This window comes from Chiloscyllium plagiosum, unplaced genomic scaffold (genome assembly GCF_037043375.1).
Source record: "Chiloscyllium plagiosum isolate Xiang-an unplaced genomic scaffold, Cpla_swu_hap1 HiC_scaffold_4, whole genome shotgun sequence".
Taxonomy (NCBI): domain Eukaryota; kingdom Metazoa; phylum Chordata; class Chondrichthyes; order Orectolobiformes; family Hemiscylliidae; genus Chiloscyllium; species Chiloscyllium plagiosum.
In genome coordinates this window covers 104,791,062-104,808,880 of record NW_028270142.1, presented here as the reverse complement: position 1 = coordinate 104,808,880, position 17,819 = coordinate 104,791,062, and the positions used below count along the sequence as shown (strand labels likewise).

The 17,819-nt window shown below is 40.9% G+C and overlaps 1 protein-coding gene across 3 annotated transcripts in view; it reads left to right on the top strand.

Annotated features, from left to right (window-relative positions):
* The first annotated feature begins 1,257 nt into the window (after positions 1–1,257).
* virma (vir like m6A methyltransferase associated) overlaps positions 1,258–17,819 on the top strand; it is a 108,800-nt gene continuing 92,238 nt past the window's right edge. For 2 of the 3 annotated variants that reach the window (XM_043688054.2, XM_043688052.2), the window contains exons 1-4: positions 1,258–1,319; positions 13,077–13,192; positions 13,524–13,610; positions 14,885–14,933. In XM_043688054.2, the coding sequence (XP_043543989.1) occupies positions 1,260–1,319; positions 13,077–13,192; positions 13,524–13,610; positions 14,885–14,933 (312 nt within the window). In that variant the 5' untranslated portion in view covers positions 1,258–1,259. The remainder of the gene's footprint in view (positions 1,320–13,076; positions 13,193–13,523; positions 13,611–14,884; positions 14,934–17,819) is intronic. The other variant, XM_043688053.2, reaches the window with a different exon arrangement.

Here is a 17,819-nt window from a genome sequence, read left to right as displayed (position 1 = left end):
AAATGTGTTGCTGGAAAAGCGCAGCAGGTCAGGCAGCATCCAGGGAACAGGAGAATCGACGTTTCGGGCATAAGCCCTTCTTCAGGAATTCCTGAAGAAGGGCTTATGCCCGAAACATCGATTCTCCTGTTCCCTGGATGCTGCCTGACCTGCTGCGCTTTTCCAGCAACACATTTTCAGCGGTGACCTTATAGAGGTTTACAAAATTATGAGAGGCATGGATAGGGTAAATAGGCAAAGTCTTTTCCCTGGGGTCAGGGAGACCAGAACTAGAGGGCATAGGTTTAGGGTGAGTGGGGAAAGATATAAAAGAGACCTAATGGGGCAACTTTTTCACACAGAGGGTGGTACGTGTATGAAATGAACTGCCAGAGGAAGTGGTGGAGGCTGGTACAATTGCATATTTAAGAGGCATTTGTATGGGTTTATGGACAGGAAGGGTTTGGAGGGATATGGGCCGGGTGCTGGGAGGTGGGACTAGATTGGGTTGGGATATCTGGTCGGCATGAACGGGTTGGACCGAAGGGTCTGCTTCCATGCTGTACATCTCTATGCCTCTATGAGTGATAGAGCATGCTTGAAGAGTTGAATGGCGTACTGACACCTCTTAATTCAAATTTGCATAAATTAAAAATATGGTATTGACACAAGGGGCCAGATACTATCTGGGAGAGAAAGAACCTTGAGAATCTTAGTGTATGCCAACTTCAATCTGAGAAGTTGGACAAAGGATACTGGTTTCTTCCTTCAATCACAGCAACATTGGTGGGAGTGCGGTGAACTTATAGCACATGGACAACAGTACCAACTCGCCACCACCTTCACAAGGGCAACAAGGAATGGGCGCAAGACGCCATTCGGCCCATCGTACCTGTACGAGCTGTTCAAACGAGTGGCATTACTAACTGACAGTTTTCCATTTCTCCCCTACCCCCTTACTCTTTGGGCAGTACATTCGTTCAATCCATACAATCACCCAGTGACTTCGAAAAGACCCCCAAACGAATAAACAAAATAAAGTCCCTGTTCGCAGGTTGTAGCCTGGCACACATTACTAACAAGAGATACTCGATTAACACAGTTTGCTAACTCCCGATGGCATCTTCCTTTTAAGGTTTATAAAACCCATGAATAAGGTACAATATGTAACTACTCCATAACTGCCACTGCTCGAGCCATCCACACTCTTCCCGCCCCGCTTCGGGCATGCGCCCTGGACAACCGGAAGAATCTGGAACGGAAGTGACGCATGAGGAGACATGGCGGATACAGCGGCTGAGCTGCTGTTTTTAGATACGTTTAAACACTCAAACTCAGAGGTAAAGTCCTGGGGTCGTCCTTTTCGTCATTCATCGGGACTGGCTTCTCCCATCACTTTTGCTTGACTTCTCTTGCCGCAGTTGCTTTTGTAAATAGCGCTCGGCGTGCTGCAGCCTGAACTGGGCCTTTAATAGCGGTGGGAGTGGGATCGGGCCGGGGTGTTACAGTGACCCAGGATCAGTGCCCTTTCCTCTCCCGCGGGACCGACAGAGCTTATGGGTCGAGCAGTACACGCTGTAGTTTCGAATTGCTATTGTCTCTCTTGCACCCTTGTCCTCCGGCATTACCTGTTTGTTTTGTTTCTGGTCAAGTGATAGTTACCGCCCCCTTTCCCTCGCCCAGAGCGAAATTCAAGAACTGATCTGGAAAATGGGACTCAAATTTAAAGACTTGAAGAAGCTGCCAGCAATTTCTGTGCAGCGCTTTCCGGGATGGCTGATGATAAACGAGAATGTGCTGCGCTGATTGCACGCAATTGTTAAGGGAGACCATAAAGCATTTTAAATTATTTTAGCAGATCTTGCATTATACACCAGTTACATTTTACCAGCATCTGTAAGGCAAGGCTGAAACATTGAAGGAGATCACTTTTACAGGCCAGGAATGCTAGTGTTTATAGTTGTCTCAGAAGTTGTGCAACCGAATAGTCAGTGGTTGGCTATGATTTCCAAGTTAAAAATAAATGGTTATAATTCATCTGGAAATATTCACAGGATAACACGTGTCCTCAAATTATACTAAGGGAAAATTAGTGTATAGATTTTTAATGGCATGGAATATGTTTACGTTAAATAGTAGATTCTGCTGTTAAGTTACTGGATGTAAATGTTCAGTTTTGTACACTGTGCAGTAATTTGGGGTTTAAAAATTTCAATTTCAGTAGGGAATTGAAGATAGAGAAAGAAGGAGTGTTTCTGACCATTATCTTAGTTCAAGATGACGTCACTTTATCTCAAATTAACACAAATATTTAATCAGGTAACTTATGTTTCAGAAGGCAGTTACGAGACTGCCACATTGATGTGGATCTGGAGTCGCAATCAGACTGGATAACACTAGCAGATTTCCTTCCCACAGCATACTGATAGACTCGATTGGATTTTCATGAAAACATGATGGTTTACCAATGATATTGACTGAGATTAGTTTTTTTATTTTGGATTTACAGCTGAATTGAATTGAAGTTGTATGTGATTGCATCTCATGCCTTCAAAATATTTGGTCCTCTGGATCACTGATTTGTTAATCTTATTATCCTGCTGTTACAGTGGTTGATAAAAAGATTCACTTTGTGCATTGCTAGAATTGTCACTAAAATTGCAGTATTAAAAAATTTCAAAAACCAGATTTAAACGAGATTATTCAACATAACCTGAATTGCAGGAAAATAGATTTGCTTTTCTGACTTCACGCAAAAGAACAAAATTAGTTGTAAAGCTAATTGGCAGCAGGTTACAATTTGGAGCACAGCAACATTTATAGTTTGCGAGTTTTGAGAAGATTTGTACCTCCGCTTGAGGTTCAGGTTGTAAGTTTGCTCGCTGAGCTGAGAGGTTTGTTCTCGGATGTTTCATCACCATGCAAGGCAACATTGTCACTGAGCCTCTGTTGAAGCTGGTGTTCTGTCCCGCTTTCTATTTGCTCTGTTAAAGTTGGTGATATCATTTCTGATTCTTTTTCTGAGAGATTGATTTGATCCTATTTACCAATGTGTTTATTGATGGAGTTCTAGTTTGAATGCCAGGCCTGTAGGAATTCCCCTCCGTGTCTTTGTTTAGCATGTCCTAGGTTGGATGTATTGTCCCAGTCAAAATGGTGTCCTCCTTCATCTGTGTGTAAAGATCTTTTGGTGGCTAGTTGGTGCTTGTGTATCCTGGTGGCTAGTTTCTGGCCTGTCTGTCCAATGTAGTGTTTGTTGTAGTCCTTGCAGGGTATTTTGAATATGACATTAGTTTTGCTGGTTGTTGGTATGTGGTCCTTTAGGTACATCAGCAACTGTTTCAGTGTGTTGGTAGGTTTGTGGGCAACCATAATGCCAAAGTAGCTTATAGTTTGTCAAGTGTTACTATTTTTCTACAGTATCTTTATTGTTATCTCAAATTAAGGTCTGTTGAAGATACTCATTAAATTGAACTATGGGTGGTGGTAGTGCTTCATAAATTTGGTCCAGGTAACATTTTTATGTGACATGTGAAGCTTACCAGGCTGTTATTAGTGAGGGGTATTAAATTTGTTTGATTCTGACCTTGCTTAAGCATATACTCTCCAGCAGGCAGTTGGAAATTAATTGCAAATCCTAACTGAATCTTGAGATGTCTTGGAACTGTGCCTGTGATTATTTTTAATTAAATAAATGAGTCTTTAAACTGTTGACTTTGAACACGATCAATACCATAAATTGAACTGTACAATACCATACTGCCTTAAACCTGTGGTAAACTTTGATAGTTTTTCCAATAAGTAAAATTAAATTCAAAAATCTGAAGTCTTGATCTTGTAGAGTCACGCAGCACAGAAAGAGGCACTTTGGTCACCATGTCTATGCCAACCAAGAAACACCAAATTACACTAATCCCTTATATCAATATTGAGTCTATAGCCTACCATGCCCTGGCATTTTAAGTGCTTATCCAGATGCTTCTTAAATGTTGTGCAAATACCTGTCTCAACCATCCACTCAGGTAGCATATTGCATATTTCTCCTACCGTCTGAGTGAAAAATGTTTTCCTCAGGTCTCCTCTGAACCACTTACCCCTTGCTTTAAACTTTTGCCCTCTGGTCAGACATAGGGTAGATCGTGAGTATCATTTCTCATCTATACCTCTCATAATCTTGCATTTCTCAAATCAGATCGACCCTCAGCTTCCTTTGCTCCAAGAAAACAAACCCAGACTTTTCATCCCAGGCAACATCCTGGTGAATCTCCTCTGCACTGTCTCCAGTGCAATCATGTCATTCCAAAAGTATGGCAATCAGAACTACATACAGTATTCCAGCTGTGGCCTAAACTGCATTTTATAATGTAACAAGACTTCCTTGCTCATATATTGTACACCCCAGTTAATGAAGTCAAGCATCCCGTATGCTGCCTTCACCATCCCATCTACCTGTGCTGAGATCTTCAGGGAACTATGGACTTGTTCACAAAGGTCTCTTTGTACCTCAGATCTCCCTTGGGACCTATCACTCATTGTGTTTATTCTTCCCTTATTAGAACTTCCAAAATGCATCACCTCTCACGTATCAGGATTAAACTCTATCTACCATTGCTCTGCCCAATTTACCACATGATCAATATCAAACAGTAGCCTGAGATCATCCTCGCCACCAACAACACCATTAGTTTTCCTGTCATCCACAAATTTACTAATTATACCTTATGCATTCACATCCAAGTTGTTAATGTACATCACAAAGAGCAAGAGTCTCAGCACCAAATCCTGTGAAACACCAGTGTTCACAATCTTCCAGTCACAAAAAAGCAATCTTCCACCATTACCCTTTGCCTTCTCTTTGCAAGCCAGTTTTGGATCCAGTTTGCCAACTTGCCTTTGAGCCTATGTACTCTTACCTTTTGGACCAGCTTTCCATGTGAGGCCTTGTCAAAGGTCTTCCTGAAGTCCATGCAAATCAGATCAGTCACACTACCCTTATCAATATATTAGTCACTTTTTCAAAAAACTCAGTTGAATTAGTCAGACATGATCTCCGTCGAACAAATCTATGCTGACGATCCCTGATTGACCCTGCCTCTCCAAGTGTTGATTAATCCTGACCTCAGAATACCTCCAATAATTGCCTTACTGCTGACGTCAGATGAACTGGTCTGCAATTACCTGGCCTATCCATGCTGACCTTCTTGAACAAAAGAGCCAGTTATCTGGCTCTTCACCTATGGCCAGTGAAATATTAAATATGTCCACCAGGGCACAAGCAGTCTTCTAAGCAAAAGTGAATACTGCAGATACTGGAGATTAGAGTCAAGATTAATGCAGTGCTGAAAAAGCACAGCAGGTCAGGCAGCATCCGAAGAGCAGGAAAATTGATGTTTCAGGCCAAAGCCCTTCAGTCAGGAATGAGCCTCATTCCTGATGAAGGGTTTTGGTCCGAAACATTGATTTTTATGCTCCTCGGATGCTGCCTGACCTGCTGTGCTTTTCCAGCACTACTCTAATCTTGACCCCAGCAATGTTCTCCCTTGTCTCCCAAAGAAGCCTGCTAAATCACCTCACAACTCCTCCTTATTAATCTTAACATGTCTAGAACTTTACCAAATCCCCAGTCACAATGTCTTTCACTGTTTTTAGTTTGCTCGCTGAAATGGTAGATTTTGTTCTGAGACATTTTGTCACCATGCTCGATAACATCATTAGTGTGCCTCTGGTGAAGCATTGTTGTTCTGCCCTGCTTGCTATTTATCTGTCTCGATTTGCTATATCACTTAGATGATTTCATTTCTGGTTCAGTTTCTGAGAGGTTGGTAAATGGGGTCCAAATCTATATGTTTGTTAATGGAGTTCCAGTTTGAATGCCAGGCCTCCAGGAATTCCCCTGCATGTCTTTGTTCATCCAGGATGGATGTATTGTTCCATTGGAACTGGTGTCCCTCTTCATCCATGCGGATGGATACCAGTGATAGTTGGTTATGTCGTTTGGTGGCTAGTTTCCTGCCTGTTTGTCCAGTGTAATGTTTGTTGCAGTCCTTGCAGAGTATTTTGTACATGCCATTTGTTTTGCTGGTAGTTGGTATGGGATCCTTTAAATTCATGCGCAACAGACCTAAACAAGGTGACACAACACTCCCAGAGACTCTAGCCACACTGCCATACATCAAAGACATCTCAGAGATGACAACCAGACTACTGACTCCAAGGCATCATGGTAGCCATAAACCTACCACCACACTGAAACACTGCTGATGAATTTAAAGAACCCTGTACCAACAACCAGCAGAATGAAGGGCATATACAACATACCCCGCAAGGACTGCAACAAACATTACATTTGACAAACGGGCATAAAACTAGCCTCCAGGATAAATGAACACCAACTAGCTACCAAAAGACATGACCAACTATAACTTGTATCCAAACACAGGTGAAGAGGGACACCAGTTTGACTGGGACAATACATCCATCCTGGGACAGGCTAAACAAAGACATGCAGGGGAATTCCTAGAGGCCTGGCATTCAAACCGGAACTCCATTAACAAACATATAGATTTGGACCACTTTTACCAACCTCTCAGAAACAGAACTGGAAATGATATCACCCACCACAACAAACTGAGACAGATAAATAGCAAGCGGGGCAGAACACCGACACTTCACCGGAGGCTCACCGATGATGATACCTCGCATGGTGATGAAACATCTGAGCACACATCTACCAGCTCAGCATGCAAACTTACAACCCGATCCACAACCTGAACTACAAATCTCCTCCAAAATCTCAAATGTCTTTCTCTTTTGTGAATACAGATGAGAGATATTCATTTATGATCTCTCCTACACCCTCAGGCTCCATGAACAGGTTGCTCCTTTTGTCTCTAATAGGTCCCATTCTTCCCCTCATAATCCTCTTACTCTGAATAGACTTCTTAAAAAAAAATTAGGGATTTCATTGATCCTGTCGGCCAAAGATATTTTGTGGCCCTTCTTTGCCCTCCTAATTTATTTTTAAGCAACCCATGCACACCTTTGAAGAGTCTCCTCAGTTTTTCATGCCTATGCCTGACATGTGTTTCCTTCGTTTTCTTTATCAAATTCTCTTGACTTACAGGGTTCCCAGGACATGCTGCCCATATCCTCTACAGACTTTGAATTCTCACTATACGACTTTTCAATTATTCCCACTTTCCAAATGTAGACTTACCTGCAAGTAGCTGTTCCCAGTCTGTTTGCCAGATCTCATCTAAAGGTATTGAAATCAGCCTTTCTCTCAATTTAGACACTTCTGCATTATCCTTATTTCTTTCCATAGTGACTTTGAAACTTACAGACTCTTGGTCGCTATCCCCAAAATGCTCACCTGCTGAAACCTCAATCACTTGGCTGGCTTCAGTCCCTAAGATCTGCATACGGGTACAAGAAATTCTCCTGGATGCACTTGAAACATTTTACCCCGTCTGACCCTTTCACAATAATGTGATTCCAGTTCATGTTAGCAAAGTTTAACTTTCTTACAACAATAACCCTATTTCTGTTACATCTTTGTGTTTTGTCCACGTATCACCTCTATCTCCCCGTCTGTTGGTAGGCCTGTCATTTAATATCAGTAAAATAATCACCTTTTTTTTTTATTTCTAAACTGTACCCAGATGGCCTCATTTAAAGATCCTTATACAAAATCCTCCCTCTTTACTGCAATGGTGGTTTCCTTTATCAGCAATGCAATGCCTTCACCTCCCTTACATTCCCCACCCAAGCTATTGTGCTTCAAACCTGTATAACCTGAGGTTGAGCTGCCACTTCTTTTTCTGTCAATCTTTCCTTCAACCATGTCTTAGTTATAGCAAAGGTATCATATTCCCATGCTCAGTGCTCTAAGATCATTAGCCTTAACAGTCAAGTTCCTTGCATTAAAATGGATGTAATTTAGCTTTCTGGAAGATGTCCATGTCTTCTCCAACTGCTGACTGCCCAAGCATCCTTTCTATGTCTGGTGGGACCCTGCTTCCAACTTTACATCTGCTCTACCTGCTTGCCAAATTAATTTAAAACCTTCCCAACAACACGAGCAAACTACCTAGGTTTGTAAACTATTTTGTTGAAATCGTCGTCCTCATTACTCATGATCGATTGATTTCCCCTTCACTTAATACTCAAACTAAGCTGTACCCAATGGAGTTGGCAGTATTTTCCTGTCATAAGAGGAAATAAGAGACACGAGTTGAATTCTGTTATTTGGTTCATTCTTGTAGACAGCTGTACTAATTATTCTGGGTTGACGAATGATTGAAGATAACTCAAGAATAAGTAAAGAGGAAAATTAATCAATCGCTACAGCATCTGTGAATTCCTATGCAGTAGTGTTTGTAGAATTGCACTGAGTTGCTGTGCCCTCATGTTCCAACTGTTTCTACTACACCCTAATCATTTTCCAGTACTACACCCAGCATCTGCTTATGTTTGGGCAGGAGCATGCAGTTATATTTAAATGAGGAAAACTAAACCTCTGCTGTTTTCCTTCGACTATTGGAAATACCTGGGTTCCAGTATCCAGCTATCCAAGTTGGTTCAGAGGAGCATGGAAGAATTATGAAAGATTATGTGCTAATGATTTGAAGTCAGTCTGTGTACATTGTGAATCAGCATTAAATATTTTTACCAAAGTTAAAAGCCAAAATTTTTTGCAAAACTTTATGCAAAAGAAATGAAATTAGAATAAACCAAACCATTTACATATAACACCGATTTAAAGATTTCAAAACACTTAAGTGTCCCATTACAATACTTAATGTCCTTCTCGATCCCACATAAAGTTTGACTTAGCTGTGGCTTCAATTTATGGTTGTTAGAATCTGATTACCTCTTTTTTTGATTAGTTCATGTAACTCACCTTAACTTTTCTCAGCTTCAAGTAACCCTTTTTTTAAAACCAAACACTGCTGATCTGGAACGTTAAAATAAACTGCTTATACAATGTGGGTTACCATTAACCAGAAACTGAACTGCAAAAGCCATATAAATAACATTTAGCTACAAAAGTCGTTCAGGTGCAAGGAACACTGCAATGAGTAATTCACCACCTGACTAAGGGCCTTCTTATGGTACAATAGTAGTGTCTCTATCTGTGAACTAAGAGGCCTGGGTTCAAGACCCACCTGCTCCAGAGGTGGATAATACATCTCTGAACAGTATGATAATAAAAATAAGTTCACCACCCGATTCCTTAAAGCCTGTCCACCATCTACAAGGCACAGGTCAGAAGTGTGATGGTATATTCCCTACTTGCCTGGTTGACTGCAGCTTTGATAACACTCAAGAAGCTTGACACCATCCAGTGCTGCTAGGAGAAGGGTTTGGAGGGATTTCAGGGGTTTTGACCCAGTGACAGTGAAAGATTGGTGGTGTAGTTCCAAGACATGTGTGGCTTTGAGGAGAACTTGCTGGTGTTCCCATGCATCCATGAACTTTATCCTTCTAGGTAGTAGAGATCCTAGATTTGGAAGGTGTTGGTGGAAACATGAGCCAGTTACTGCAGTACCTCTTATAGATGGTACAGGGTGCTGTCATTCTGTTTTGCAGTGGAAGGACTGATGTTGAAGGTGATGGATGGGGTGAGAGTCAAGCAGGCTGCTTTGTCCTGGATGGTGTTAGCAGCTTGTGTTTTTAGAGTTACACCCATCCAGGCAGGTGGAGTCTATTCCATTGCACTCCTGACTTGTTCTTTTTAGATGGTGGACAGGTACTGGGGAGACAAGACTTGTACTTGCTGCAGAATTCTTAGCCTCGGACCTGCTGCTTTTCCCGCAGTATTTATACGACTGGTTCAGTTTAGTATCTGGTGAATAGTAACTACCAGGATATAGATATCGAGGATTTCTGTTATAATAATGCCATTGAATGCCAATGGGTATTGGTTAGCTTCTCTTTTGTTGGAGATAGAGATGTGGCATGTCTGTGACTTGTCACTACATGCTGCTTCTCAGCTGAAGCCTAGATAATGTCCAGGTCTTGCTGCATATGGACAAGTACTGCTTCACTATCTGAGGATTACTGAATGGTGTTGAATATTGTACATTCATCAACAAACAGTCCAAATTATGACTTTGTAGAAGAAAGATCATTGATGAAGTAGCTGAAGATATTTGGGCCCAAGTCACAGTCCAGAGGAACTCCTGAAATGATGTGCTGGAGCTTAGATAATTGACCTCAAACAACCACAGTCATCTAAATGTGTGTTAAGAATGACACTAACCTTGGAGATTGTTCCCCTGCTTCTGTTTAACTACAGTTTTGCTAGGGCTTCTTGATGCCACACTTGTCAAATGCTGCCTTGATATCAAGGGAAGTTCATTCTGTCCCCACTTCTGGAGTTCACCTTGTTTGTCCATGTTTAGTTCAAGGCTGTAATGAAGTCAGGAGTTGAGTGAACCTGGCAAACCCAAAGTGAACATTAGTGAGCATGTTACTCCTTTGCAAGTATTGCTTGATAACACTCTTGTCGTCCCCATTACTCATGATCGAGAGGAGATTGATATAGTAGTAATTTGCTGAGTTCCATTTATCCTATCTGTAGTGCACAAGACACCTGTAGACGCCAATATTGTCATTATATTGGGACAACGTGGCATGTTCTGATGCACACATCTTCAGTACCAGTGCTGGAATGTTGTCAGGGCCCATAATTCACTGTCTTAATGAAATTGGCTGAGGACTAACGTCTCTGATGCTGTGGACCTGGGAGGAAACTGAGATGAATTATCCTTTGGTGATTCTGGCTGAAGATGCTTCTTTGGTACTGATGTGCTGGGCTTCCCAGTCATCGAGGATGGAGATATTTGTGGAGCTGCCATCTTCTGTTTGTTGTTTCATCATCCTTCACCATTAATATGGAGTGTAGGAGGACTGCAGACTTTAAATAAAAACAAAGTGCTGGAAAAAGTCAGCAGGTCTAGCAGCATTGATGGAGAGAGAAACAGAATGAATACTTTGGGTTTATTGACTTCTATAGAACTGAAGGGTATTAGCAGATTAAGGCTTTTCAGCAGTTGACAAAGGGGAGACGTAAGTGGAACAGATAGTGAGGGTACTCAGAACAAAAAAAAATCAATGGGAGTGCTAATGGTGTGAAGGACAGATGCAGGTATAAAATGGGTGTTAATGGTGTGAATAGTAGAAAATAGTTCAACTATGCTGAGAGCAAACTAACACCGTCAAGGCAGTGTCGGGGGAGAGGATGCTTGAATACTCTGAAGTTAATCAGCTGCATCTGTGCACTAATTTCAGCAAACATGTTTACTTGCGTGGACAAGTTTCTGCTCCCACATCTTCAAGCTAAATGATTGGTATCCTTCCTCAAGAACAAAGATGATCAGAATCAGACCACAGAACATGGTGAAGTTGGATAAGATCACGTGTTCTTCTTTTGATGTCTGAACAAACTGATTCTGGAAAGACAAAATCAGCCATAAGTACCACTTGTGAAATTGTCCGAAGTACTTAATTTTTCAGGAAGGTTCCATGACCATTGATCATCTGCAGTCACTCAGCTGTCGGTTGTGAGTCTTCACTTGATGCTGGCAGATTTTTATAATGTTACTATTGAACCTGACTGTATACTTATTTGACACACACACACACACAAATGATAACAGAGTGTGGAAACACTGGCAAAATTTCTTTTCCAGCTCAAAAGCTTTAAGGTTAGTTTCTAGTGCTGAGTTAGATTCTAAATATCTTCAAATCTTGGGAAACGGCTCTGGACGTTGAGAAGTGGATGTACATTGTTAGTTCTTTTGAAACATTAAATTTCCATTTTGATCCAAGTGAAATGAAGCATAGTGCATACTGGAAACTGAGTGACACTGTCCCACCCACCTATTTGTTCCAGTGACCATCTCAACTAGCCAAGGATGCAGAGATGGGCTAAGAAGTGGCAGATGGTGTTCAACTGGAAAAGTGTGAAGTGATTCATTTTGGAAGGTCGAATTTGAATACAGGTTACAGGATTAAAGGCAGAATTCTTGGTAGTGATTAGATTAGATTCTCTACAGTGTGAAAATAGGCCCTTCGGCCCAACAAGTCCACACTTACCCTCTGAAGAGTAACCCACCCAGACCCATTTCCCTCTGACTAATGCACCTAACGCTATGGGCAATTTAACATGGCCAATTCACCTGACCTGCACATCTTTGGACTGTGGGAGGAAACTGGAGCACCCGGAGGAAACCCACACAGATACAGGGAGAATGTGCAAATTCCACACAGACAGTTGCCCGAGATTGGAATCGAACCTGGGACCCTGGTGCTGTGAGGCAGCAGTGCTAACCACTGAGCCTGTAGTGTGGAGGACAGAGGGATCTTGGTGTCCATGTCCATAGATTCCTCAAAGTTGCCATCCAAGTTGATAGGGTTGTAAAGAAGGCATATGGTGAGTTGGTTTTATTAGCAGGAGATTGAGTGTAAGAGCCGGGAGGTTATGCTGCAGCTCTGTCGAGTCCTGATTGGACCACACTTGGAATATTGTGTTCAGTTCTGGTTATCTCATTATAGGAAAGACATGGAAGCTTCAGAGAGGTTGCAGAGGAGATTTGCCAGGATGCTGCCTGGACTGGAGGGCATGTCTTATGAAGAAAGGTTGAGGGAGCTAGGGCATTTCTCATTGGACCGGAGAAGGATGAGAGATGACTTGATCGAGGTGTGCAAGATGATAAGAGGCATAGATAGAGTTGATAGCCAGAGAGTTTTTCCTACGGTAGAAAGGTCTATCATGAGGGGACATAATTTTAAGGTGATTGGAGGAAGGTTTAGGGGAGATGTCAGAGGCAGGTTCTTCTGACTCTTGGTCAGTGTGTGTCAATGTATGCTGGGTGCTATGAAGACGAGAAAGGACTTCATATAAAGCTTTGTCAGTAAACTGTGATCGAAATTTATCAATGTATTTCGTGAGGTTAATGGAATGTATTCTTCCTATGCAAATGTAAATCTTGCATTTCCAGCATATAACTTTAGGCGAATATTCATGTTAATTCTAGAATTGCTATTTAAAATTTAAAAGAATTCTTGTCTTTTATTCTGTTACATTATAGCAGAATACGCATGTGGATGTCGTTCGCTTTCCGTGTGTGGTTTACATAAATGAAGTTCGAGTTATTCCTCCTGGTGTCAAAGCTCACAACAACTTGCCTGATAGCAGGGCATATGGGTAAGTGAGGGGTGAATGGGAAATCCCTGTGTTTTCTTTAAAGCAATTTAAGAATTTAAATGTAATTGACAGGATACTTCTGCATCTAAAGTAATGTGTTTATTTTGACTTGATCATAACCTTTGATCACATTACTGGTTTGTTTGTTATAAAATGTTTACTTCTGAATTAATGAATGACAGGTGCATACGCAAGAATGTGTATGCATTTGTGTTCATGTATTTATATGGATATTTGTATATTTATTTGTATCTATGCTTAAGTTGTAAACTGCCTAGATTTTAGCATGTAGAGTTTTACCTAACAAGTGCAATTGTTTCACTCACCTCAGGGAGACCTCACCTCATGCATTTCAGCTAGACCTGTTTTTCAACAATGTCAGCAAACCAAGTGCGCCTGTTTTTGATCGATTAGGAAGGTAAGGCTATCCAAGCTTAAGCCCTGACTGAGGTGCTGCATTAATAGTTTCTACAGATGTAGTTACATTAGACTAAAACAAATACTGCCTTCAACCCTTTTCTTTATTGTTTGGTTTATGCTTTAAATTGGATCCCATCTAAACTGTTTGAACCATTAACTAAGTCAAGCTTTATATTTTCTTGTGGACAAGAGATTTTACTTTTTAAAATTCTCCTTATCTTTTTGCTAATCGCATTACACCCAGTTTAAGAGCACAGGTGTCCACCTGTATGGATGTATGAATTGACTTGGGCTGTAGCAGGCAAAAGTAACGTTTTCATAATATTTCCATGCTCAGAAGAGCTTCCATTGGTGGGGAACTGAACTGATATCTTTCACAAAGAATAAAATTTGCTTCAAATAAATTGTCAAAGGGCCTATCACTCTTAATTGCAAAGTAGCAAATATATGTTGATGTATTTGAGGTCTTTTTGGACCAAGGAATTTATGTACCCATTTGTAGATTAATATAAGAGCTAGATCTTCCTGTTAAACAAATGTTTTGTCAAACTTATTGGAGAGTTTAATAATGGGACACAGTGAAACCCATACAGATCTTTAAATAACAGAATTATATAATAATGTGTCTACCATATTCCCAAGGCTGACTTAAGTTCTACAGCCTGTTAAAATGCAAAGCTTAATTTTCAAGCACTCTTCATTGTAGCAGTTTTTATTTTTGCAATTATCTCTGTCTGTTGTATTTCTGTCAGTATTAACATTTAGATGGTATTCAGTCAAGTACATCCATTCATCGTTATGCAGTCAGATTTTTCACCATTCCTTTTGTGGTGATGGATTGACCTTCACTTGGTGTCTCTTCACCAGCTTTCAGGAGTGATAAGTAGCACTGCAAAGTGTGGCAGGATGTGAAGAGGAAGAAAATGAACTTGCGTTATGTTTCTGTGGCATAATTTATGAGGCTTTTGTAAATTTTCAATGCCAAAGTAACCAGTGACTATCATAACTATCCATTTTATATTTTTTTACAGTAATATCTGATTTATCATGTAAATATAAAGAAGAATAATAAACTTGGTGGAGACAATATTTGAACACTCAGTTGGAACATTAAAAATTCAAGAATGTTCAAATGAGGATCTATTTTTGTTGGACTGATTTGATTAGATTTCTTTACAAAATGATATTTTTTCATTGCGTAGCAGTAAATAATTTGATAAAGCAATATTTTAAAGAAATTATGCCTTTATCTTTTTTCTCATTTTTCCTTAGCCTTGATTACGATGAAAATGCATCTATTATATTTAGACCAAATAATAAGGTAAAATTTTTTGTACTGCACATTGTGTCTTCTGTTGTGCAAGTGTTTTTTTATATAATTTTCATGCTTTTGTCTTGTTTATTTTCCTTTTATTTACCTAGTGTGTGTTTTCCTTCTGTTTTAAATTATCATTGTCACTGAATGGATAAGGCAGGAGATCTGCCTTAGCTGCTATATCAACTGTCTGATCTCTGCAGTGTTTCTTCTTCCTTTTATTTTCAGATCATTCAGATAACTATGGGTAACTATTTTTATAAAGAAGTTGTGAATTATCTCCCTTTGAGTGCTTCAGTACTAATTAGGAACCATGAATGATTAAACTGGGTACCTCCAAGGCAGGATGATATGATGTCTAAAAATATGGTGCTGGAAAAGCACAGCTGGTCAGGCAGCATCCAAGGAGCAGGAGAGTCGACGTTTCGAGCATAGGCTCTTCGTCAGGACTAAGAAACATCGACTGTCCCACTCCTTAGATGCTGCCTGACCAGCTGTGCTTTTCCAGCACCACACTTTTTGACTCTGATCTCCAGCATCTGTGGCCCTCACTTTCTCCAGGATAATATGATGTTTATTCGGTTGTTTCAAAATTTATTTTTACTGAGTAGAGTGGATAACCAAAAGTGAGCAAACCAAATCCATATTTGGAAAGTTGGAGTCATTTATAAGTGGTATAGAGAGAATTCAGAGCCAATGTGTTCCCCCTAAGAGTGAAACTCAAGGGCAGCAAATCCGGGGAACCTTGGATGTTGGAGGATATCGTGAGCTTGATAAAGAAAAAGAAGGAAGCCTATGTTAGGTGCAGCGCATTATAAAAGGTGAGGCCCTTTAAAAGTATTTTGTGTGTAGGGGTGTGCTTAAAAAAAAACTAGGAATAGGCAGAAGGGCAGCAATCTTTGGCAGGTAGGATTAAGGACAAACCCTAAGGCAATTCTTAATTATATTAAGAGTGAAAGGATTACCAGGGAAAGAGTGGGATTTATTAGATACAAAGGGAGCAACCTGAGCATAGAATCAAAGAATGTGATTGAGATCTTAAAGGAGTATTTCTTATCTATATTCACAAAAGAGAAAAATATTGTAGCCAGAGATATTAACTGGGATGGTGAGGTTTTAGAACATGTTAAGATTAATAAGGAGAAGATATTAGATGATTTGGTGGGCATAAGTGTGCATAAATCCAAATAGTCTGATCAGATGTATTGTAGGCTGCTTTAGGAGTCTAAGGAGGAGATTGCTGGCATCCTAGCAAATGTATCTAATAATTTGCTGGCCACAGGTGAATGCCAAATGACTGGAGGATAGATAATGTTGTTCCTTTGTTAAAGAAGGGTGGCACGGATAGCCAGGTAATCACAGACCAGTTTGTCTGACATCAGTGGTAGGAAAACTATTGGAAACATTTCTGAGAGACAGGATTAATAAAAACTTGGAAAGGCAGGGATTGATCAGGGATAGTCAATGCAGATTTGTTAAAGGGAGATCTTGTCTGATTAATTGAGTTTTTTAAAAGGGTGACTAAATATATTAATGAGGGTAGTGCAGTTGTTGTGGTTTACATGGACTTAAGTAAGGATTTTGATTAGGTCTCCTGTGGAAAGCTGGTCCAAATGGTAAGAGTCCATGGGATTCAAGGCAGGTTGGCTAAACTGAATCCAAAATTGTCTTGCAAATAAGGGCCAAATCATGGAGGGTTGTTTGTATCATTAGAAGCCTGATGACATGAAAATTGATGGTATTGTGAGGAGCATGATCTCCGGTTACTATCTGATATTGATCACGTGGTGAATTGGGTAGAGCAATGGCAGATGGAATTTAATCCTGATAAGTGTGAGGTGATGCATTTCGGGAGGTCTGATACAAGAAGAATAAACACAATGATAGGTCTCAAGGAAGGTCTGAGGAACAAAGAGACTTTAGTGAACAAATCCATAGATCCCTGAAGATCTCAGCACAGGTAGATAGGCTGATGAAAGCGGCATACGGAATGTTTGATTTCATTAACTGTGGTGTACAGTATAGGAGCAAGGAAGTCTTTTTACAACATTATGAAATGCAGTATACGCCACAGATAGAATACTGTGTGCAGTTCTGATTGCCATACCTTTGCAAAGACAAAGGTGCAGAGGAGATTGAACCAATCAACCACACTGCCCTGTGGCCCAACATTTCAATTCCCCCTCCCACTCTGCCGAGGACATGGAGGTCCTGGGCCTCCTTCACCGCCGCTCCCTCACCACCCGACACCTGGAGGAAGAACGCCTCATCTTCTGCCTCGGAACACTTCAACCCCAGGGCATCAATGTGGACTTCAACAGTTTCCTCATTTCCCCTTCTCCCACCTCATCCCAGTTCCAAACTTCCAGCTCAGCACTGTCCCCATGACTTGTCCTACTTGCCTATCTTGTTTTCCACCGATCCAATCCACCCTCCTCCCTGACCTATCACCTTCATCCCCTCCCCCACTCACCTATTGTACTCTATGATACTTTCTCCCCACCCCCACCCTCCTCTCATTTATCTCTCCACCCTGCAGGCACTCTGCCTGTATTCCTGATGAAGGGCTTTGGCCCAAAACATCGATTTTCCTGCTCCTCGGATGCTGCCTGACCTGCTGTGCTTTTCCAGCACCACTAATCCAGAATGCATTGGAGATTCACCAGGATGTTGCCTGGGGTGAAAAGTCTCAGTTATGAGGAGAGATTGGATAGTCTGGGTTTGTTTTCCTTGGAGCATAGGAGACTGAGGAGGGGATCTGATTGAGGTGAACAAGACTCTGAGAGGCATAGGTAGGATAGAATGTGAGAAATATTTTCCCCAAAGTGGACATATCAAAGACCAGATGGTGAAAGTTTTCGGTGAGGTTAAAGTGGTTTAGGGGAGATCCAA